The following is a 25,363-nucleotide window of genomic DNA, read 5'->3' as shown; positions in this document are numbered from 1 at the left end:
TCTGTGTGTTGGTCTTACCAGGCGGTTGATTCGAACGAAATCCTCCGCGCTCTTGGCCCAGGGCGGCAGCTCCACGTCAGAGACCGTGGTGCTATCTTCCATCACTCCCAGGTTGTAGCTGTTGGCGTTGACAAACATCTCGGCAAGGTAGTAGAACTCTGGGATCAGCTCCTGCGAGGACACGACACAGAGAGAAAAATTGTACACTACAAATAACCGTGACAGCTCAGTAAATTGTAGATCTGAATACGTAAAAGCATCAGTAAAAGAAAGAGCGGGGGCCTGTCCTTGAATAAATCCAGGTCATAAATTATTTACAAATTACTCTGTGTCTTCTAAAGCAGCCAGACAGTGGAGTTTTTTGTTTTTTTTAAATCTACTGTTATTAATGTGAACTGTATTTCTGACTGCTTGTCTCTTGTTTACCCATCAAGCCAGTAACTTCTGTTCCTTTTCTTGTTTGGTCTTGAAGTGTTAGCAGTGTTGACTGTAAACAACAAAAGCATGTCTGACTCAAGACAGGACAAAGACGCACCAACACGCCGACAGTCTTGACATCAGAGCTGAGCAGACCACTGCTGCCATCAAGCTGACACACCGCACTCTCTCGGGTCAACAGCACGAGGCTGACAGCGTGGCAACATATAAATAACCAAAACTGCAGAGCATCATGTGCACATTTACCCCACAAAAACTAATCATACAAACACAATTACTTGTGCGCTTTATCAGATTACACCCACCTTTCATCAACGGGGTGAAAACATCCAATCAAATGAGCAAGCAAACACATAAGCCTAAAACAACACAGCACTTCCTCACTTTTGAACTCTCCTCAGTGCACAAAACCTGACCTCAAACTAAAGGTCAATCTCTTAACGAGGCCTCCAGCTCACGTGGGTTAGCTGGGCTGTTGCCTGCTGTAAATTTAAATACACACACACACACACACACACACACACACACACACACATATACACACCAACAAAACATTGAGGACTTTACTCCCCAAGACTCAAGCCTTCCCTGCATGGACTATTATGTGCAGTGGCCCCTGTGCTCTGGCCTGGTCAGAGGCCAGCCCCTCTGATCCCCAATCCTGTCCTGTCATGGGTCACTGGAAGGGGCTCTGGCCTCTGGGCTCCCCCTGCTACACTTCCACTGTTGCTATCTCTAAACCCTATTCTCTCCCCTCTCTCCCCCTCTGATGCCTTTGGGGCTGAGGCTGGGGGTCAGGGGATTGGGGAATGGAGGTCATACTAGCGTCGCCCAGGCTAGAGACACATTGAATCTGGGTGTTGTAAGCTATTATCACCTCTTCTTTACCAGCGAGGTATGGAAACACTGGGGCTTTTTGCCCTCGGAGTTGCTATCAATGGTTGCTATCAATGACTCCAGCGCTAAAGCTAAATGGGGTACTTAGCATACTCAATTGATACATCTAGTTTCTAATTCCTCTTTTGCTAGAGCATGAATGCGCTCGTCCGAGTGGATGAAGTCGATGGACTTTCATTCAAATATATGCTAAAAATTCAAAGTGAACATGGAAACAAAGTGATATAGTCCAGATTTGCCTTTGTTTTGATCCGGAGTTGAGCTCTCACAGTGTGATCCACACTGACAGGTAGAGACTGAGAGAGCAAAACGAGAGCTGTTGTTGGGCTTTTCGTAATCAAGCGTTGGCCAGCTACGCTGTAACACAATCCATATGTTTTATCGGCGGGGATGTGGGGGGTGGTGGTGGTGGTAAACGCAATCAAGCGTCAAAACCTCCCAACACCACCCGCACCCCCATCCAGTGACCCAGTGCCAAAAGACCAAGCAAAACCCAGCTTTGACAGAGAACGTCTGACTGTAGTTGTAAATGTTTTAAGAGAGCAGTTAAAGCGTACACTGGGGGGGGGTTCCCGAGGTTCCCTCAGTATGAGAATGACCTGTGCTGTTACAGGGCAGATCCAACAGCTCCAACAGCTCAGGGTTTGGGCCCCAACAGGCAGGGATTCAAGTCCAGGTTATAGCTGGCTGAATCGGAGACAGACAGCTGGGACAGATGAGGATTAGTTTAACGCTTTGATCAGAAGAGCAGGAAGCTTTCATAGCAATGGGACAAAGATTGGTAGTGACTGGACATTACTCTTTTGAAGCATTTTCTTCTTTTGTCAGTGTGGAGACTGGATGGGTTGTTTTTTTCACCTGCATAGCTCAGGTCTTAATCTTATCTAAGTCCTCACCTTTTTATAAGTCAACCGTATGAAAAGGAAAAAAAAAATTGGGCATGATTACCTTTACATCAGACGTGTCTCTCTGGCAGTTCCTCCAGGCCCGTGACACTGAAGAGAATGTGCGATCAGCATGGTCAAACTTTCCTCCTTGGAAGTTAAGGAAGAAGGTGGTGAACGGCTCCTGTGGGTTAGGAGAAATATTCCGAGGTCAGCACGCTGCTGTAACCGCTTACACCTATTAAGCTGCTACAATAGAAATAAAATAGAATCCCTGGCTAGAAAAGCATTCAATAAAAGTCAGTGTTTCTCACCGTTCTATAAAACGCTGAAAAGATCTGAAACAAATCCACTCTTTTTTAGTAGAGTGGGATCCCAAAAAAAATGAACAAGTGAAATAGCAATAATCCCAGTGAGCTACTGAAGTCAATACACTTGTGCTACTGATGCATTTCTAATCATGTCTAATCTTGTTAGAACGGATCAATAGCTGTCGATCTGACATGAACAGCCCACAAGTGACATGAACACAATAAGCTGAGCTACGGACTAAAATTATACATAGCTAATTAAGTCGGCCTGAAATAACGAAAAAGGCCCATTTATAACCCAAAAAAAGTGAACGACATTAAACAGTGTTTCTGATTCTGCTTTTTAAAACAAAAGGAAGGAAGATTGAGTGCACTCTGAAACAAAAATACACAGAAAGGGTTTACAATTACCGCAGTTTTCAGTTACTCTTTAGTTTGATCTTTAAATGAGAGTTAGGAGCAAGGGTTTCTGGTAAAGAGGCTTTAGAATAAGCCCTCTAATGATGTGCAGGGATCAATGAGGTAACTCTTCTGGGAGTCGCGGAGACAGTGAGCTACTGGGACAATAACGGCAGAAAACTGCACATTGGAGAAACTTAGTAACCTCCCTCTCCCCGGAGTGCAATATGGAAAGATTGATGGCGTCCATTCGACAAAGGTAGCGATAGAGAGCTTTTTTCGGTGAGCAACACAGACTGAATATGAAGAAAAATCAAATATTTCTTCTTCTTAGAAAATAAATAGTTGCTTGCTGTGACATTTAATTGCATTGTTTTTGCTGCCGCTGTATTATTATTATACGATAACAGCACAGAGTGCAGTAAATTATGTGCACAAGGCATAAAAAACTATATGCACTGGTGCAAAATTTGCATATGCTCAATACAACAATATAAAAGTAAAAAAAAAAACAGCAAAGGATATGCATATGTAAGGAAAATCTAAATACCAAATATTTGGATTCCTTTTTAAAAAATACGGTAATACATGCAATAATTGTGGATTTGCACTTACAATGCGGAGTAGCCACATCATGGTGAAGCTGGCGGTGGAGTAGTGGGTGCCATAGTGGAACTTTGGTACCTGATCATCCTCCCAGGACTCGTATCGGTCTGAAAAGAACGCCGCTCTCTTAGGATTCAGAGCACCAATGGGCTGCAGAAGAGAAAATTTAAAATATGTTAAAATAAGCATGTGAGTTAAGGGGGGAGGAGGGGGGGGGGGCAACACACATTTTATTGTGGCTATATTCAACGACCACTTTTAGCGGCATAATGGTGCCAAAGCAAATGAAGCTAGTAACCTTTGTGCAATCTCAAATGAATATTAGATGATGTTTCCCCTTCAGACGGAGATCAATCCTCGCCCACAGAGTGCTTTTTAGAGGCCGTGAAACAGAGCCCCCCGCAGCTGTAATCTGTCAGAGAAAACTAATGTCCTCCAATGAAAGAGCGCCCAGCACGAATATCAATAACTGGCCTCTGGATTTCCTTTAATTTCTCCTCTTATTAATCTGAAACTAATACACTGGCCACGAGGCCTATTAGGAGTCAAGGAAAATGGCTAAGTTGCATTAATTTTCCATCACTCTCCAAAAACCAATAACCCTGCGCAACTCGGCTATTATTTAAATACTCATTTATAGAAATCACTTTCAGGCTGGTTCAATTTATATTAGTCTTCCCCCATCTCACTCACACACACACGCATACATCTTGTACATGCACACAGACCAGATCAATAGAAATGGAATGATGGCCTTTTGAGGATGAGGCCCAGAGTAGGACGTGGATCAATTGAATCTCTTTCATATCATTGGGTGCCTGTCACAACAAGACTCATCCAGGGTCAGGCTTTCATATCGATCTGTAATATAGCTACTGTTTCATGTGTGTGTGTGAGTATAATGGACGCATGCACGTGTGCAGCACAAAGAAGGCTTATGCAAACAAACTGATCATATTTTTTTCTACCTTATTTTGTAAACACCGTCTCTGGGTTTTGTGAAAAAAAAAAAAGAAGGGCCTCGTGCCACAAACCAGTGTGCAGCGCCGCACTGACAATGATACACTGTGGGCTTCAACGGGGCCACTGGGGGTGGGTGAGTACACACGGTGAATTATACATCACACCCATTTGTCTGATTTATAGCCCTAATAACAGTCAGCTCATTAAAAAAAGAAAAGGGAGAGGAGGCATATAAAATATAAAAAAAAAAGAGAAAAGACTGGAAGTGCCACAGTGACAGAGAGAAGGAGAATTGTGTGCGAGTGCATGTGGGAGCTGTTGGTTTGTGTGTGCCCCGGCATTGTTTACCGCTGTAAATTACTGTGAGGCTATAGCGCTCTCAGCTTACAGTAGCTACAACGGAGCGGCGGTGACGGCACCGTACATCAGAGCAGCAGCGCCTGGCAGTGTGTTGATGGAACACCTGCTGCTGCCCCACCAGAGATTGGCCTAATATGTTGTGGCGAAGAATAGCGAGTGCGCTCTGATGAGCGTTCAGATAAATGAACCAATCTCATAGTTTTAATTAGACTACAGAGTAAAGCTACGGAGAGGAATTGCGCTGCCACTTTCTTCGCAAGGGGTAAACATCAGAAAATTAATCTTGGATTAGTTCTCATCGGTTTCGTCTACAGTGGAGACGTAGATGGTGCAACAAAGCCATTTAAAAACTACTGTGGGGAACGAATAATAATAACAGAGGCTCAAACTACAGCACTGTGTCGGTTATACAGGTCATAAAAACACAGCTTTTACGTCATCAGATTTATAGATTAAATTAAAGGATTCAAGATTAAAATCAAATGGTATTATGACTGTAATATAACCCAAACTTATTAAAAAAAGAGGCGTAATTAATACCTTTAATTTAAAGTTAAGTCGAGGTTAATAGGGGACTAAAACATGATATTGATAATTAATATGGATATGTGCCTGTATATCAACCTTTATGTGTCCTGTATAATATATATGTGCATATATATATATACACACACGTGTGTGTATATATACACATACATAGATATAGATATATACATACATACCTATATACACATGTATACATACACGCACATATACACGTATATACATACACATACATATACACGTATATACATACACATACATATATACACGTATATACATACACGCATATATACACGTATATACATACACGCATATATACACGTATATACATACACGCATATATACACGTATATACATACACATACATATATACACGTATATACATACATGCATATATACACGTATATACATACATGCATATATACACGTATATACATACATGCATATATACACGTATATACATACAAATACATATACACGTATATACATACACATACATATATACACGTATGTACATACATGCATATATACATGTATACATACATATAAATATGTATGTATACATAAATATGTACATATAAATATATATGTATACATAAATATGTACACACATATACGTACATATGTACACACATATACGTACATATGTACACACATGTACATATGTACACACATGTACATATGTACACACAGATGTACACATGTACACACAGATGTACACATGTACACACACATGTACACACATGTGTACACACATATACGTACATATGTACACACATGTACATATGTACACACATGTACACACATGTACATATGTACACACAGATGTACACATGTACACACAGATGTACACATGTACACACACATGTACACACATGTGTACACACATGTACACATGTACACACACATGTACACACACGTACACATGTACACACACATGTACACACACGTACACATGTACACACACATGTACACATATATAGGTATATATACATACATACATATATACACACACATGTACACATATATAGGTATATATACATACATACATATATACACACACATATATACATACGTACACATGTATACATACGTACACATATATACATATATATACATACGTACACATATTTACACATACACACACACACATGTACACACATATATATACATACATATATACACATAATATATGTAAGAACACAAATATATAAAAAAAATATATAAAAAAATAAAATATATAACTTCTCTGAATGTGTAAACATCTGAGTAGAAAAGCAAGCACAACATGAACCTTCCTGACGACTATTATAAGAACATTACCCAGCACTGCTTTGCTTTTAAAACAATAATGGCCCACTGGTGATGAAGTGTAATAGTGTAGCAACAATTTGAGCATCACCAGGGCTTTGAGTCATAAATCAAAAGAGGCTTTTGAAAGCAGTGTTTATGTATAATGTCCTATTTAAACAGTGAAAATAGTGTGGAGGGCCTGGGGGATAAACATATGGGGCACGTATGGTGAAATCAATACACCATTAGCTGATCTGACTGTGAGTAGTAGGTTATAGCACAAAGGTACAAGGAATGCTCAATAAATCCTCACTATTTCTGTTGCCACGTGAATGCGGACAAACCAATCTATGGTTTAGGAGGTTAACAATTCCTTTAATTGTTTGCCGTGCTCCATTAAAAGCAGCACAATGAGAGCGAAGATGCTTTTGCTGTAGGTTGAACTGAATGACCCAAACTGGCCAATTATATCCATTCTATACCTGTCAGTGTGTCGGAGACGTACATGTCGGAGGGGAAATTTACAAGACATTAAACGCAGAAAGAAAACCGCACGGTTACAACACTTGCAGTCTGCTCTGTAGTGTGAGTTCATCGTGACTACAATGTTATCTCGGGGGTCGACGTTTGATGTCAGGTTGAGGTTAGAGTTTATGATAAGAAAGTCCCTGGGGTCAGAATGGCTCTGGCAGAAGGGAACATAAATTCTGTGTGGCCTCTTGTTCTGGGTATGATGACACGTGCACACACACACGCGACATTCAAGGCAATTTGGCTTCTCAATGTCACTGGAGGCTTCTCAGATGACCCGTTTCTACAGGAGACAACCACCAATGTGACATAAAGGGAGGGGAGGGCGGGGGGGTACAACAGATTCGTAGAGGGTGAGCGACAACAAAGAGGAGAAACCAAAACAAGGCGGTGAACGAGGAGGACGTGCACGCAGCTCTGATTTAACTGTGAAGGTCAAAACATTAGAATGCAAAGGTAAGAAAGATTGCAGGTGGAGAATCAGGGGGAGGTGAAGGTTGATTTGGAGGAGGGGGGGGGGGCTGCCCTTTTCCAGACACTGCATTCTGCCATGGTCCAGTAGTCATACACTGATTTCACACACGTGTCAACAACATGAATAAAACACAAATAATAAAGGTTGAACCCCTCCCTCCCTCCCTTTTCTCTCTCTCTCTCTCTCTCTACTGCTATTCCACCCTCTGAGGAGAATGAGGACCGCAAATTATGTTGTCGTTCTCCTTCTACTCTCCTCCGATTGTCTTCTCTTTTCCTCCCCCCCCCCCCCCCCCCCCTTCGCCGTTCTCTCGGTCCCTGAGGCTGCGAGGGGTTGACTGAGCACAGAGGCTGAAGCTGCTGTCTCCAAACTCAGTGCAGAGGCAGAAACAGAAAGTGAAGGAAGGGGCTGCTTGCGTGTGTTTGTGTGTTAGTGGGGGGGGGGGGGGGGCAAGTACAACTGTCACACTTCAGCCTACCGGGCAACATGAAGCAAGACAAACAGAGAAAATGATGTGGCCTCATACTGAGGGGAAAGCTATACAGGGAGAAATAAAAACACAGGGAGAGAGAGACACAGAGAAACAGATCGAAAGTGAAAGCAGGACTGGGGCGAAACGAAGGGACAGGGTGTTGAATATTGGGCTGTTTGTTTTTTATGACAGCAGACCTTTGAACGGGGTTCATGTGTGCTTGCGTTTCACGGCTTAAGTGATTTGCGAATTGGATTACACTGCACAGATAATATGCTTTTTTTTTTTTTCTTCCACAGAGTTTACTATAGTTTGTATAAATATTTAAGAGTGCGGTCATAACAGCATTTCAGGTCTCTGAAAACCTCGGGTGATTTGTTTGTCACATGCTTGCGCGGAGTTTGGGTGACAAACAAACTGCAAGGTCCGGACTTTTCAGAGCCAGGATGTTGATGGTGTCAGCACAAGTCATTTATATCTACTAAAAATAGTTTTGTTTTTTTCAAAGTTTTTCTTATTTCCTCATAATCACATTGTTTTAAGCGCAATCTGTGTGAACCTCTTCGTCTCCCTCGTCCCTTCTTAAACAGAGATGACCCCCAGGACCTGAACAAAAATGCCCTCAAGTGGAACTCTGAAAATGCATTTCCTCCAACATATCCCCAAGTCCATTAACACATGCCTTTTTGTATCCACGGTTGATTTATTCCGTCATTTTGGTTTCCGCAGCAAGACAGTCACTCCATCATCTCACTCTAAAACTAATCCTGCGTCCCTCCCACCACTGGACACCATTACACACAACTGATCTTCAGTCCAACACGGGGAGCTGGCAAGCTTTCTTGCATGTGCAAGGGAGGGCGTTTGTGCAAAGTAAATAATTGCACGTCTACTTACAATATGGGGGAGATGCTTTTTAAGCGATTTCAGCGCTGCGAGTGTGAGTATTTATGTGCCAGGAAGCAATTTATGGCAGGTTTCATTGTTTTAGGACCAATCTCTTAAAGCCCGGAGCTGCCAGGGAGTATTACATTCACTTCCTGAGGTGTAACAGAAGGTAAAAATTTGGAAATATTGGAGATTTCTAAACTGTGAAGCAGCCAAGATGGAACATGAGGAACTAAATTAGGGCCAGAAATGTCTAGACAAAATTCAAGAAATGTGCATCAAAATTTACCACAATATTACCAACGCTCATTGATGAAAACGATGCAAAGCACTGGATTTAAATTTTTTTAAAAAACACACATTAAACGCACATTAGCGCATGACGCGTTTCCATGAAGACTGACCGGAAAAAGATGCGCGGGACGTCATGTTTACGTGCCGCGGCACTGGAGTGCAGGCGCCGTTTACCAGTTAGCTCCGTTAGCGAAAAGAGCAGCGCTACAAATAACCAGCGTGCATGTGTACTGCGTATGTGTGCCTCAGTTTTTAAAGTTTAGGGTTACTTTAGAGATTAATTTTAACAATCGCGACGTCACGCTCGTCTTTTTGACAAGCAGTCAATGGCAGCCAATTAGTCAAAAAGTTGATGGCAATGATACACAAATCAACAGCCAAAGGTGAAATATTTATGGAAAACTGTATACATAAATCTGCATTTAAACTTTGCAGCGACTTCTACTTAAATACCTAAAGAAGGACAACCCTTGTCTTAAGATAGTAATCACTCACTAGTGCTAAAAGGGGCTGGATCACTAAACTATGATCAATGGTAATTACACAAACGACTAAATGGACTTCAGGATCAACACAAACCCAAATCTTTATAGGATCTTAATTGTCCTTCCTCTCCTCCGGGCTAGTAAAGGAGAGAGGGGGAGGAGGAAGTGACTTGAGCATCTTACCTTTGACAGATCTCTAAAGTTGCTGGGTAGAGTGAGGTCAAGTTCTTCTGAGTCATAGTTGGTGATAACCCATGGGAAGACAGGGTATTGGTTAAGGTCATTAAAGGTGCGACCTTGAGGATAGAGAGAGTAAAAAAAAAAAAAAGTCACACAGTTAATTGTTGGTGCAACGATCTACAAGAACAATGCAACGGTGTTGTCCTCACCAGCGATTGTGTTGAGAAAGATGAGGTACTCAAAGTTGGAGATTTCCCGACGCTGCCAGCGCTGGGTCATGTTGGACGCTTTGAATAGCTGCTTTGGTGTGGCCAGGGAGATTCTCCTACAGAGACAGAACACAAAAAACTAATAAGTCACTAAACTGTGTCAAAGTCACACTCAGACAAAATCAGGTATATCTTCGCTCAGAAACAGTCCTTAGACTTCAGCGACACAAGCGACATGAAGTGAAAAGTTGCTCATTAAGACGACAAACATGCGATAAATTGGGTTGGACACGCATGGTTTTGTGCATGTGCAAACACATTCGCAAGGCCCTTGAGCGTGATGTATGCTATAGGACAAAAATAAATGACCCTCAATCCAATTAAAACTAAAGAAAAGGATGGAATTAATCACTGTCAGGATGTGAGATTATAGTCATTAGGTGTCTCAAAAGGTGAAAATACAACTTAGAAAATGATGTGTACATCAAGACGCACTCTACACATATTTTACCCTGTAGTGTTACTTTTTTAAAAAGGAAAATTAAGAGGGAAAAACAGACAGAGAGTGTGTGAAACGGACAAAATATTTGAATACAGTACAGAATCTGCCTGATTTAACAGTCGTATGTTCTCTAATGAGTTGCAAAACGTGTAACGTAAGTGTGTAAAATGGTGTTTCATAGGATATAAAACAAATGTGTGCTAGCATGTGTGTGTGCTGAGGTAGCCGCTACAGCTGTCCTCAGGTCAAAGAGCCAAGGTATCCATGGCCGGCAAAGCAGCTTGATTAATGAGACAACACAATACACATGCTCTCACCCCCCCAAACTCACTCTGCATGTTTTACACACAGTTTAAATTCACAAAGACTCATTACTGGACGCGCGGCACGCCTTCACAGAGATTTATACTTTACCACATCTTCAGATTTTGTGTCGATTTCCGTGGACAGACACTTAGGCCCTGTTCCAATACCTCCTCTAACCCTAAATTTTTGCCCTTTTGGATGTGTGTACCGGCGTTCACTTGAACACGAATACCCTGGAATTGTTAGATTTCAATCACATTCACGATATAGCGTTTACAAGGACGGAGAAAAACAAACAGCTGGATCCGTCGGCATTTTTCCTGAATGAAAATAGTAGCACGCAAATTAGCATAGTGAACTTAACGAACCTGCTAATCTATGTCACATTCTACTGGTGGCGCGTGCTACCATTTTCATTAAGGAAAAATGCTAGCTAGTTAGCTAGCTGCTTTCATAAATCGTCAGGTCTTTTATGACATTAGTGTTCAAAGCTCAACGGTCCTGTGGATGCATATCAAACCAACATATTACAACACATTTCGACATTGTAATGTGCTTATTTGGGAAACTATATTACGAACGAAAATGTTCCTCGGCAGCCGGCTCGCTGAATTCGCAAAGCATCATGGGTAATTTAATCTTCCACTTCTTTTTAAGCCCGCATCGGAGCTCACTACATTTTGAGGGTTGATTATAAGGGGAAAATCGCATTTCCCCTGGCTCCCTCCTACACAAAATTTAGGGTTAGGGCAAAAATGTAGGGTTAGGGGAGGTATTGGGACGGGGCCTTTAACTCTTCATATTTGACTTAATAAACCAGCAGGGCATTTCCATCCATATTTCCTTAATTACTTTATTTCTCTCTATTTTCACTATAGATAATGCGTGTCTACCTGGTCTGTGGAAGCCCAAAGTTCGTGCCCACTCCAACACGAGGAAGACTGTGGACCACCTTCTTCACCGTGGCAGCATCGGGGAAATTGAGCATGACTGCGGCTGCAGAGAGGCACAGAGAAATACTTTGCTTTATTATGGGTCATTTTCTTTATTTGTCATGAATCCATGCCGCTAAATTATTCATAATCTGTATAATAATGTCTACTGTAATCATAAAGCTGTATATATATACATATAACTACAAAAACGAGGTTAAAACGGAAGTGTCCGCCTTACTCCTGTTGGCCAGAAAGATCTCCAGAGCAGTATTCTGAAGCAGGTAGCGTCTGGAAAAGATGGCGCGGATCTCCGTGAACAGCCATTTTCCATGAAGGCCTTCAGTATAGGTTAGGATCTGGAAGACAGGACAGGAATGGAATCATTTAATCGTCAAAAAAAAAAAAAAAGGCCAGGAAACGACATAGGTGATTAAAAATAAAAAAGGAGGAGGAAAAGATGAGCAAACGGAAGGCTAAGGTTAGTTCATTTTTCAAGCGGTGATGGCTTGACGGCGCTGAACAGCACGATTAATGTCTTATATTGATCAGCCTCAATGAAAAAGCGATTCCTTCAGCGAGAGAATGGGAGCCGTTCAGCGGGAATGAGTGAAGGGAAATGTTTAGTTCACTAAAAGATAATCCATATTACAGCACATGGGCAAAGATATATATCAGAAAACTGAAGCAAATATATATAAAAAATATATATAAATGTCCTGATATATAAAATAATCCTTTATTAATCCCACAATGGGGAAGTGAAGCTAATAAATAAACATGTAACAATGTAAAATAAAGAAGATACTGATTATAAAGATTATAAAAATGGAATAGATTATACAGATTATACATTAAGTAAACAGATTATATACAGAATGGGCTTAAAAAATACAGTGTAAACCAGGATTACACACCGTTTTTCTTATTTCCATGGAGGCAACTGCCACAAGGGTCAAACAATATTATGTTTGCTAACCTCAGATTTAAAAATGCTTCGATGAACCTGAGCTTAATCTGTCCCTGTGGAGATTGCGGTGGCTTGTCTTGAGTACCTCGTTCTGACGGCTGTGACAGCGCCTGACAGACTCCGACGCTCGGCTCGGCCCCTGTGATTTGTTCCCCTAATCCAGCATTTTGATTTGCTGCTAACCTATTTAGCACTGCTTTGTTAACTAGGCATTTGTTTCCTCCTGTCTGCTTTTTAAGTTTCAAAGGTGGGTGCTGGTACGTGGGACACTTGAGGTTGTCAGAGCATCTTATAGAGTATGGGTTATTAATCAGAAATATTCAAATGCGGGGTAGTAACCTCGGCTTAGTGTTAAGTTAAAGGAGCTCATTAAAAGCAGGGGACAGCGGAGGGGAGCAGCTGAGGCCTTTAGCTGGGGACAGCCTCTCCCTCGCCAACGTCTCAGAGGAATAAAAATCTGCCTGCATCACAGACTCACTTCAAAGTCTCTGGAGTTCAATTAAATGTGGATTAGTGGCTTGGAGAAGCTGGTTTTGGCTGAATCCACCACGGTTCCCATCTTCCTTAACAGGAGCTGTGGGGACGGTTGTACCAGTCACCTTCAGACCCCAGCACACAGCTATAAACACTGTATTTTTCATCACCCCAGTAAAATAATTATTCAATAGAAGTTAAATGTTAATTTTACAAATGTCAAAATTAATAAATAAGAAAAGACTTTCATGTAGCTGTACTTAGTTTTAGAGAAAATGTGCTCTCCTGTTCTCTTCTTGAGACTTTGAGAAGATTTATGCCACTTTCTGTCTGTCCAGTAAATATAAAAACACCAGAACAACTTTGGAAACAGGAAAAAAAAACCTACAACCAGCCTGACTGAGTTCACATGTGATGTATATACATATATATACATATATACATACATACATACATGTATACATACACATACATATATACATACATACACATATATATACATACATATATATGTACATACATACATATACATATATACATGTACATACATACATACATGTACATACATACATATACATATATACATACATGTACATACATACATATACATATATACATACATGTACATACATACATATACATATATACATACATGTACATACATACATATACATATATACATACATGTACATACATACATATACATATATACATACATGTACATACATACATATACATATATACATACATGTACATACATACATATACATATATACATGTACATACATACATATACATATACACATATATATACACACATATATACACACACACACACAGATTTATACATACAGTATATACATATAATATTTACATATACACACGTATATATATATACATATACATACATACACATATACATATATATATATATATTTATTTATTTACATATACACCCATATATATATAAACATATATACATATATACATATATTCAGCCCAGTTTAATGACTGAATGATATTTGATCATTTTCCCTACTGACAGACGAGATAAACAGTTTAACCACCAGTACCAGTCAGCCTCGGCTAAATTTATACAATTTAATCTTTTATTTCTTTTAAAACAAAAGCCTCTCTTCCTGAAATTCTTGTCTCCAGGTGCATCATCAGAAGCGACTACTTGGCGAGCAACCATTCACTTCCAAGCGGGAAGCGGCGGTAGACACATTTCATTCCCACGGGTGCGCTCGTAGGACTAGCGATGGATGTCAAATAGATGCCCTGGGTTGAAATGATAACGTTGCAGTCCCTCGATTCCACAGATAGATATGACACTATAGCAGAGGGAGCCAGATATTATATTACTCCTGAACCAATGAAGCTCCTGGAAACGCTGTAAATAGTGCTCTCTGATCCCGGAATCATCGTCCCTATCGGCAACGCCCTTTTCCCTTTTGCAGATGACATAGCTGTGTGGGTGACAAGCTTTGGTGCTGTAACGCTCTAGCTGTTCTGACCACGTCTGGACAAATTACAGCGGTGTAGAGGTTATTGTCTGGGCCGCAGTTAAGGCTGCTTTAGCTTCCTTTGTGATTAATAGTAATGGTGAAAGTGGATCAGTCAGGCTACACAAGTATAAGGAATTTATATGTAGAAAAACCCTGTAATATATGGATTCAAATCTAGAGATTCATTCCAAAAGCGTCACACGAGAGGACACAGCCGAACACAAAACAAAGGAACTGCTCTTGATTGCGATGCTTTTTTTTTTCTTCTCCCCTCCGTCTCATCCTCTACATCTCGCCTCGCCTCCTCTTTCAACCTGTTCGTGCGCCCGGGGGGCTGCTGCTCATTTCTGAAGCACTGTCGTTTGTCTCTGTCAGATGCCCAAAAGACTGCAGAATGAAGAGGGACACATGAGAGGGAGAGGGGACGGGGCGACGATGGCTACGGTGCGTAAGCACACACATTTACGCGTACGCGCAAGAAAATGTCAACGCTGAATCTTGCAACCCTCTCTCTCTCCCTCTGCCTCTTCCTTGTTTCCTTTGCAGAATCCCTCGTTTACCAAAAACCCCTTCAGAAACACAGGTAAAGTTAATTAGGGGAAGAGTTAGAGGAGCAACAGACCAACTATCAGCAGTGAGGTTCAAGATTGATGAGGCTCTCAACTGCCACAATTGAGAGTGTGTCGTGTGTGCTGATAGGACAGAAGCCACCAAAAGTAATTCATACAATTTATTTTCAGCATCAATTCCCCATATTAAACAGCAAATGTTTAAAACTGTACATAAACCACGCGAGATAAGTGGTGTACGCATAATTGCTTCCTTCCGTGTAATGTGCGCCCGCATCCTTGAAGGAAAATGAGGTGATTGAAGTTCAATTTGTTGCCTGTTATTAAGTATTTCCGCATGGCCGCCTCGGTTAAAGGATAATGGATGAGGGATTTATTATTACCTTTTGGTCAAATGAAGTGGTGTGGGAGATAAGGTGATGAAATTAATGAGCGGGAGGAAGAGCGGTGATCCATCAACATCAAAACGGAGACGAGGGACAAGCAGTATTGGGAGAACTTGATAGAATTCATAAAAAAATAGTAAAAGAAAACCTGCGGACTTATCAGCACGGAGAGGTAATGCTTTTCATTTCCAAGAAGCCTCGACTCAACACCCAAGTCACAATATGATGTGCACATGCAAACAATGCAAAACAGTGGTTGTAGTAAACCGACCGCACAATCAAGCCATCTACAATACTTTTTAGAGATCTCATCTTGTGAATCCACAAAAATACTACAGCTCTCCTATAATCCCCCTCCCCATCATCAACATCCTCTGTTCCACCCCAGTAAACGAGGCCTTGTCACACCCCATCAGTAAATGAGTTCATCGGACTAACGAGCGAGCAAAAAAGGGCCTCGACACACTAACAAGGGTCTGTTGGCTGCCTTGCGCCTCTGGACCAATCAGGACCCTCATCACGGCTGACACAAAGCCTCCACCGAGCCCTCTGGAGCCAATTAAGACAAATTTTGCTTTTGAGACTGAGTGATAGCTGTATAAAAAAAAAAGAAAAAAGATAGAGGAAAAGGAGCAGGAAGAACAGAGGGCACTGTAGCGATACTGGAAACAACAACACATGCACTGCCACATTGACAGAAGTATGTATTTCTATCAAAAGAGCCCAGGGAGGGTGTTAAGAGCAGGTAATTCAAGAGGAAAACAACGCTCCCTCATTAAAAGAACTTGGAATCACATGGTGACCACATGACTGTGCTTTCACAATCCAGCAGTTATCCTCCAGCCTCTAAAGCTCTGCAGGACTGTAGTTGATGCAAGTGGACGTGAATGAATGTTGAACGGGGACCAATCAAATATTTGGGAAATTGATTTTTTATGCCCCAAGTTAGAATAGATTAATAATTCATCTTTATTCCTGGGACACTCTACTGACTATGTGCCAAAAATGATTATGTCAACATGACTTTAAATCAAGTGCCCCAACCTAATATTGCATTATAAAAACATTTTATAGTTGTGTTTGCATTACCTAAACATGTAAATTGATAAGAAGCAGTGTGTGGTGTTTTATCCTGTTTTCACTTTTAATGCTAACAGGGTGTCCACGCATCCTTAAAATGCATTAAAAAGTATTCAATTCATGTATCTAACATTAAGGATTAACTCAAATGTTTTAAATTTTTCGGGGCAGGATTAGTTACATTTTTGTACTTTTTCTTGCGGGAGAGAGGTGCTAATATAAACTTTTATCTGCATTCTTGCTAGCTACTCAGCGACTATGGGTAAGTGCAAATTTATTGAGTTGGCTGGACGACTGTTGCCAACCGAGACAAGGTCTGCATGGTTTTCTGTCTTAAATTTCATTCAAAGGGGTTATTGAAAAAGGTCTTAAAAAGTCTTGAAACCTGCAGATAGCCTGTGCTAAGTCACATAGTTTCAGACTGACGCTACATGACGAATAAATGCACTTAACTAGGGTGCAGCAATAAAAGAAAATACTTATCATGATTCAAATATAATTGTCTTTAATTGTACTACAACGCTTGATATGTATGTATGTAATAAAGTCAGAATTCTGAGAATAAAGTCAGAATTCTGAGTTAAAACTCAGCTTAATAATAAATTTAGTTAATCTTCAAAACCTTTTTGAACATATCAGTTAGTCCTACCCACAAATGTAACACATACCATTACCTGAATAGCTAAGATAAATGCTAATAGAGGAGTGGACACACATGCTTCAACATAAGTAGCCAAGATCATTCATGTCTACTTATACTGATACAATTGTCCTTTCCTCGTGTAACTAATTCAAGATGTAATCACTGGCCACAGGTAAAGCTCTATTTGCCTCGGGGGAAATAAAACAAACTACAAGGTCCAAAAAAAAATAAACACAACTAAGAAGCTGCACTGGAGTGTGAGAGAATTAAAGCAAAATAAACAAGCCCAGCTTGCAGCGAGCAGAAAGGTTATGAAGCCTAAAGGCTCAAAGCATTCAGCCCAAGCGTCACCCAGTAAGAGTTAGCGCTCCCTGAAGAAAGTCTCCTTTGAAAGGATCTGTGGGGCCACTTAGTCTGAATTTAGCCTAATAAGGATTAAACCCCTTTCTAACCCTATTCAATGTTTGCTAACTGGTTAGCCTTTTTTCTCCTTCCCTTTCCAGCTTAGCCTTTTTGAAGCGGGGAACAAAAAAAAAAAAAAAAAGAAGGTCTTGTGTGGATTTAAGGAAATGCTGCAGTGGTTTTGGGGGTTAATTGGCAGAGAAGTGAAGACTTGGGTGCATTAACTCATTAGACATTCAGGCCCTGGGCATTAGCTATCACTCTTAAATCCTAAGACGGGGGCCCAGGACATAATAAGATACTTAAGTGGTCATGGAAGACTAATAAATAAGCAGGGAGAATAATACAGCTAAAACTCATATCAATAATATATTAATTAAAAAAAAAGTCCAGGAGATATAAAACGGCTCCAATTGTTTCTTTTAAAAAATAATAAATATACAAGGTCAGTGTTTCCTATTTATCTGAAGCCACAAAAGGGCAGAGTCGGTGGCTCAAATGTGATGAGGAGGAACAAAGGAGGGATAAGGAGACATAAATGAGGGGGAGAGGGGTGAGAAATAAGGCAGAGAACCACAAATTGAGGAGATCCTCTCTTGCAAAACCATAGGGCATATGCTTAAAACCTCATTAAAGTTAAGGACACCAACACCACATTACCAGACCAAGCTCTTTGTATTCAGATACACCACATTGGCCTTGGTGGTATAGTGCTGCACCTGTTGAGAATGGACTGAAAGAGCTTAAAAGGCATTCCCTGATTTGTCAAGCTCATCCGTAAACACTTGCACATCAGACAAAAAAAAAAGAAAAAAGAAGGTGAATAGGTGTATATGCTTTTCACCAATGTTTAGAAAATCAAAGAGACATGCCAGAGCTACCCCAGAGGTACGCGACGCTATTGGCCGCTCGCTCCCTATAAGCTTCCACAGCCAAACATCAGACAGGTTAAGATTGCTGACCGACTCCTATCGCATTCTCTCCGCTCGCCTTCATTCTCCCATTTTGCTATTTAGTGATGGATAGGCTTTTTTTTTTTTTTTTAGGGTCGGTGCGAGGCTTCGCCGAAGTAAATTCTTTTCTAATCCGGCTATTGTCACCGGCTTAAGTGGGTGTGGGGTGAAAAGTATACCCCACTTGGGGAATTTGAGGTTGGGGGGGCAGGCAGAGAAAAGGACTTAAAAAATAGTAAAGGCAACAGTTGCATTTGAGTTCATTGAATTTGTGAGCATCTTTGAGTAGTTTGGAGGCAGCAGGGAAATTATGATTCAATTAAGATACAGATTACGGACAAAATTCATTTATAAGAGCTTGTAATAAATGGTTGGATGGATGTGATATTTAAGCGTCCGTTTAAAAATAACTGGGTTATTGTGTTTGCTCACTGGTTTCATGTAAGCACAGCACATACACGTTCATTTAATGATGGCTGTGTATCAGGAAGTGTTTTTTATGTAGGATTTAAAGATGTTTAAAAAATTTCCTCTTAAAAAGAAATGAAAATAGCCATTGAAACGTCAGGATTAAATACATTTTAGGTGTGAGTGCGAGTGAACGGTTGTTCGTCTCTTTATGTTGGCCGTGCTACCAATGAACTGGCGACATTAACCCGCCTTCAGCACTATATCAGCTGGGATTGGCACCAGGATTAGGGTTAGGGTTACATAATTGGTACAGTGGGATTGGTACAACCTAACAGTGCAACTACTCATTTTCAGCAGCTTGAATGTGAGTAGTTTCTGGTTTCTTTACTCCATTTTCTATCCTTTTGCGTTAAATTATGTTTAAATGTGTAGATCCAATCAAGCGCTCAAGGACAGAGTCCATCATTTTCTCTACAGAAGCAAGACGTGAGACATCAGCTCATTAAGTTATTTCAAGAAAACACAAAGCCACATTATTTATCTTCTGAAAACCCCCCGAGGGAAACACTATATATGGCCGTGTTTACCGGCTAATCTCCAACTCTCTGCGCGTCTCCGCTTAAGTGCTGGGCAGGTCGCCTACAGAAACAGATCCTTTTGCTTTGCTGAAAACCGCCATTGCGCTGCGGCTGGAAGGGATGCTGCTGACAGCAGTGAGACTAAAGGAAAACAGCTAAGTTACAAGGCACAAAAACCAAAAACTGAGCTAAATGTTGACGGCATGCTCCGGAGCCAAGGAAAGTGCTGTTTTTAAATCATAATCTGGGTGTTGGTCAAGAGTCCCCCTTATTAGAAGCTTTAATTAGATGGCCTTCAGATAGAATAAAACATATTGATGGAGTTCAGACATTTTACAATTTAATTTAACTTGGCCTATGCATTTCTTTTATTATCCATATTAAATATGACTGTGGTTGCTGGAGGGAAACTAATCTCACTTGAGCCATTAAACAAATGGAAATGAAAATCTATGGTGCAAGAAAGGAATGTGCATCATGTTGTTTTTTTATTTTCCTGAGACGTTAACATGATGGATAACTAACGGGTTGGAGAACTCAAAACAAAACGAAAACCTATTCGTCATCCGATTTAATTTAAAGGATTAATAATAATCTATGTTTTCTTGTATTCTTACTGCGTTTCTTATTCTACAGTCTTTTCTACTGCGGGGCAGGAGGAAAGCTGTGTTGTGCTGCTACAAGCGAGTGTTGGATGTCTCTAATCTGCAGAATGTCCCCATGGATGTGCCATTTCAACCAGACTGGATGGGTCATTAACCATAATGACAATGGAGGCACCTGAATTCAGCAAAGTAACATTCTGCTCTCCAGCACATGAGATGTCTTTACAGAGCACCAGTGCTCAAATACAGCCAAGTTAGCATTCATGTATTTCAGGAATTAGCAGCTATAAATAATGTTGTCATTTTTCCCAAAAACTGGAAATACAGATAAAGCGATGTTCACAAACAGATACGTGCTCAAATTCTTTGACACACAGATCGGGTGATGCCTTTCTGACAAAAACACGTCGGCATTTACAATTCCAATTTCCAATATGCTGCGCCGGACATCGATCTTTCAATTGCAGCAGAGTCTGTCTCTGACCTCAGCTGAATAACGGAGGCTGGTGTGAACAGCAGGTACACAGGTGCTGATTGTAATATCAGTAGCCTACCAGGCAGACTGGCATCCATAAACAGGCCTATCCATCAGGCTGGCGTGTTGCATTTGACACGCGTGTCAGAGGAAGACGAAGGGAATAAATGATGGAGAGAGGGGATCAATCAAAGGCGAGGGAGGGGAGGCACCTGCCCCCTGACTGGCCCAGTCAAGCCCAGAGATGGAGCATGATGGAGGAGCTAGGCTCAGGTGCAACGAGGGGAGGGGCAGCTCCTTTGTCTGGAGGTGCTTGGTTAAGTGTGATCCCAGGTCTCAACCACAGCGGTCTGTGGTTTTTGTTGAGGTCCAAAGTCAGGTCACAAACAGACGGAGAGAGAGAGAGAGAGAGTTTATTCGTGGATGCGGCAGGAGAAGAAGATCCTTCAGAAGGGAGATGTTAGTTTTCATTAGGTGGTGAGATGACATTGTTGTTAAAAAATGTAACTGCCAATAAGGCAATAACTTTTCCTTCATACACTACCGTTCAAAAGTTTGGGGTTGCCGAGAAATGTCCTTATTTTTGATGGAATTTTTTTTTTTTTTCAATTAATATAACAAATAAATGGATCAGAAATATGATTGTTAATGTGATAAACGACTATTCTAGCTGCAAACGTCAGGTTTTTAATGGAATATGTACAAAGGTGTAGAGAGGCACATTACCAACAACCATCTCTCCAGTGTTCTAATTGTACAATGTGTTTGCTAATCGTGTTAGAAGGCTATTGGGTGATTAGAAAACCCTTGAAAACCCTTGTGCAATTATGTTAGCACAGCTAGCTAAGTTTAGTACAAGTATAAGTTTTGCTGGTTCCTTGGGGAAAGCAAAAGTTTGGAGGGCAAAATTCATATTTTTCAATAAAAATCATTATTTCTCATCTTGTCAATGTCTTGACTGTATTTTCCATTCATTTTGCAACTCTTTTGATGAATGAAATTGTGACTTTTAATGGAAAACACAAAAAAATTGGACGGTAGTGTATAAATAGCATACTAGCCCTTTATTAGTAATCATTAAGCACGTATTAACACATTATTCTACCTCTATTGTGACATGAATTAAGATTTTTCCTAGATAACGTGTTAATACGTGCTTAAGATTTACTAATAAAGGGCTAGTATGCTACTTATATGAATGCTAGTCGTGATGTCACATATTATGATAGTTGCTAGTTGCTAGGTGAAAGAGAATGATAGGTTTAAATTAGCGTAAATGTGAACATAATTCCTGCCATGTTCTAATCCAACCTTAAGAAGACAGTAGTAAGTATCCCTTTTTTAAATTTTCGATGAGTTTGAATTAAAGGTTAAGGGATTACCACTGTATCGTTCTGTTCACTCTCATGGGCACAAGACTGAATGTATTAAATTTCATAACAATGCATTGAGCGGACACAAAATGCCAACCCCATAGTTGTATTACAGTTAAGACGAGGCTCTACAAAATCAGAAGTAGTAAATCGTGTTTTGTTTTTTTTAGCCAGACAATGACCATAATTTATTATTTTGAATGTTTCTCCATGGGCTGTAAATAAACGCAGTCTCCATCTCGGCTCATCCAAAGCTTTGAAGCCCATCATTAACAAGTCTTCTTTCATGACTCTTCGCCCACATCTGGTCAGAAGACTGCTGACTTCATCCCTACAGCATGAGTTCATCCTCGCTGATATTACCTTACTACAACAACCATGAATGTGGTTGAGACTAAAAGAGGAGAGCGAGACAGGAGGTGGAGTGTGTAGTTTGTATGAGAGACGCAGAAGAAAGGAGAGTAACGAGGCTTTACTGCTCTACTGGGAAACAGAAATACACTTCAGGAAGCTTTAAACATTTATTTGGCTTTATCTCCTCTAATTGGCTTAAATCATTCCTAATTGTTTGCACATGTCTTTCGCAGCGAGCTGCTCCAAAGGTACCGACGGAGGCTTGACGTGAGCGGCGAGGCAAAGCCAGAGGAGCAGCTTGGTAATAATTGGGTTTACTGATGACTGGATGAGCCACATTGTGCCGTGAGGGAATGCTCTAAGATTAACCCGAGACTGGAATGACGAAGGACGCGGGAAATTCCAATCGGGGGCACATAATCGGGGGGCAGTGATGCTAACAAGTCTGTCTCTGGTAAGGAAGCATTTCCGTGTTCCTTTAGGTGCTATAATTACTGTACCTGGAAAGCAGGCAAGGCTAAGGCAGTGAACGAGTGAAGCAAAGAAGAGAAAGAAGGTCATCCTAACCCATCACTCTGCTTCGCTGTTGTTGTAGTGTGGCTGAGCGATTTATTGACCATCTCGGGATGCACTCTGTCAGAGCACAGGCAATGGATGGCGGGATGGCATGAAGGGGAGATGGAGGCAGGGAACTGGGGAGGGAAGGAGGCCAATATGAATGAGTGAGAGTGAGGGAATCTGTTTCCTTGGGCTCATTGATAATGACATACCTGCTTGGGCTGTCCATCGGTCCTACAGCACACACTACTTAGGCTCTAACTGGAAAATCAATAGGCTCCTCTCTCAGAGACCTCTCGCTGCCATGGCTCTTTGTGATTGGCAGCTGCAGCCGAAGGTCGTCCCTGGTGACCATGAGAGTTAGGCGGAGCGAGTAAGGGGGAGGCGGGGGGTGGGGTGGTAGGGGTGCAGCCCCAGCAGTTTGACACTTTAGTCAGAGATTAACCATACGAGACTGCTCTGCTACAGCAGCGGGGTGGGTTTTCTATGACTGACTGACCATGCTGTCGTCCAGTGCAGCCAACCCCAGGTAGCGTCACCACCCCACTAATTAGAGCTCCCTATGTCTTCCCAATGGGGGGATTTTATCCTTGCATAGTCGGAGTCACAGGTGGGACACTGACCTTTAGGAAAAAACGGACAATAATTCTTTCCAGTTAGCTTCGTCTTTGAGTGAAACTTTTTTGGAAACAGTTTGGACATCGGCAGGAGTTTAGAATGAAAATAACAGAGCCGTGAATGAGCGAGCAAGTGACCATCGGTCGGTCAGCCAAATGTTGGACCTTTGAGTTGGCTATAGCTCTTGCAAAAACGATTTGGCGTGAATAGTTTCTATGACATCATTAGTCATGAGTGTGACTCGTCTCTTTTGGGCCGCACCGACAAACGCATATTTGGAACACTTTAGATTAGGGAACACATAACTAGGTGCTTACTAACACTACCGTTCAAAGGTTTGGGCTCATTACATGCACATAGGTGTATAGAGGCCCATTTCCAGTGTTCTAATGGTACATTGTGTTTGCTAATCGCGTAAATAGGCTATTGGATGATTAGAAAAACCTTTGTGCAATTATGTTAGCACAGCTACAACATTTTGGCTGGTTCTTTGACGAAAGGGCAAAATTATTATTTTGAATAAAAGCCATTATTTCAAATCTTGTTAATGTCTTGACTATATTTTCTATTAATTTTGCAACTCTTTTGATGAATAAAAGTGTGAGTTTTAATGGAAAACACAAAAAATTGTACAGGTGACCCCAAACTTTTTAACGGTAGTGTATATAAGTAGCATACTAGCTTTTTATTAGTAATCATTAAGCACATATTAACACCTTATTCTACCACTATTGTGACATGAATTAAGATTTCCTAGATAAGGTCTTAATACATGCTTAATATTTACTAATAAAGGGCTAGTATGCGACTTATATGCATGCTAGTAAGCAACTAGTTAATGGTGAATGTACAGTATGTGCTACTCTAGAAAGAGAGGTGATGTGGTTGCCGTTTGTGATGTATTTAGTTTTTGAAGATTGTGTTCTATATATGTAGGTACATGTACACTTGTATTATACGTACGTATATGTACACTTGTATATATACGTACCTATATGTACACTTGTATATATACGTACGTATATGTACACTTGTATATATACGTACGTATATGTACACTTATACTATACAGTTTTCCAACGATTTAGTACTTTGTTTTGTTGCTTATTTTCATTTACGATATTTGTAGACTTTCCATCAAACCTTCACTCAAATATCATACGACTCCATCGTGCACGCAGACTTTTAAAATAGGAGATTATCAATTTTTACATGTTTTAAGAACCTCCTACTCAAACCACGCTTCGAATTACTGTTTGTTATTACAGCACAGGACTGATCTATAACACGCTCGGAATGTAACAGAGATCTAAGGCAGGGTTATGGATGTCATCCAATCAGGTTTCGCGGAGATATTTCCGTTAACCAATCTGCTCAAAGTCGAGTGAATTCCACTTCCTCATTCATGTAATATTAGTAGTCTCCAGGAGTGGCTCTG

General features: G+C 40.8%; 1 protein-coding gene across 1 annotated transcript in view; it reads right to left on the bottom strand.

The window, feature by feature from the left end:
- lrba (LPS-responsive vesicle trafficking, beach and anchor containing) overlaps positions 1–25,363 on the bottom strand; it is a gene marked incomplete at its 5' end in the record, with an annotated part of 183,053 nt that overhangs the window by 38,059 nt on the left and 119,631 nt on the right. Inside the window, 7 exons of the mRNA XM_083909541.1 lie at positions 19–171; positions 2,284–2,403; positions 3,545–3,685; positions 10,023–10,135; positions 10,229–10,344; positions 11,930–12,032; positions 12,210–12,327. Coding sequence (XP_083765667.1) covers positions 19–171; positions 2,284–2,403; positions 3,545–3,685; positions 10,023–10,135; positions 10,229–10,344; positions 11,930–12,032; positions 12,210–12,327 — 864 coding nt within the window. The remainder of the gene's footprint in view (positions 1–18; positions 172–2,283; positions 2,404–3,544; positions 3,686–10,022; positions 10,136–10,228; positions 10,345–11,929; positions 12,033–12,209; positions 12,328–25,363) is intronic.

This window comes from Microchirus variegatus, assembly GCF_963457635.1.
Source record: "Microchirus variegatus genome assembly, chromosome: 23".
NCBI classification, from domain to species: domain Eukaryota; kingdom Metazoa; phylum Chordata; class Actinopteri; order Pleuronectiformes; family Soleidae; genus Microchirus; species Microchirus variegatus.
The sequence above is the reverse complement of the archived record's forward strand: the minus strand, read 5'-3'. Positions and strand labels throughout refer to the sequence as shown.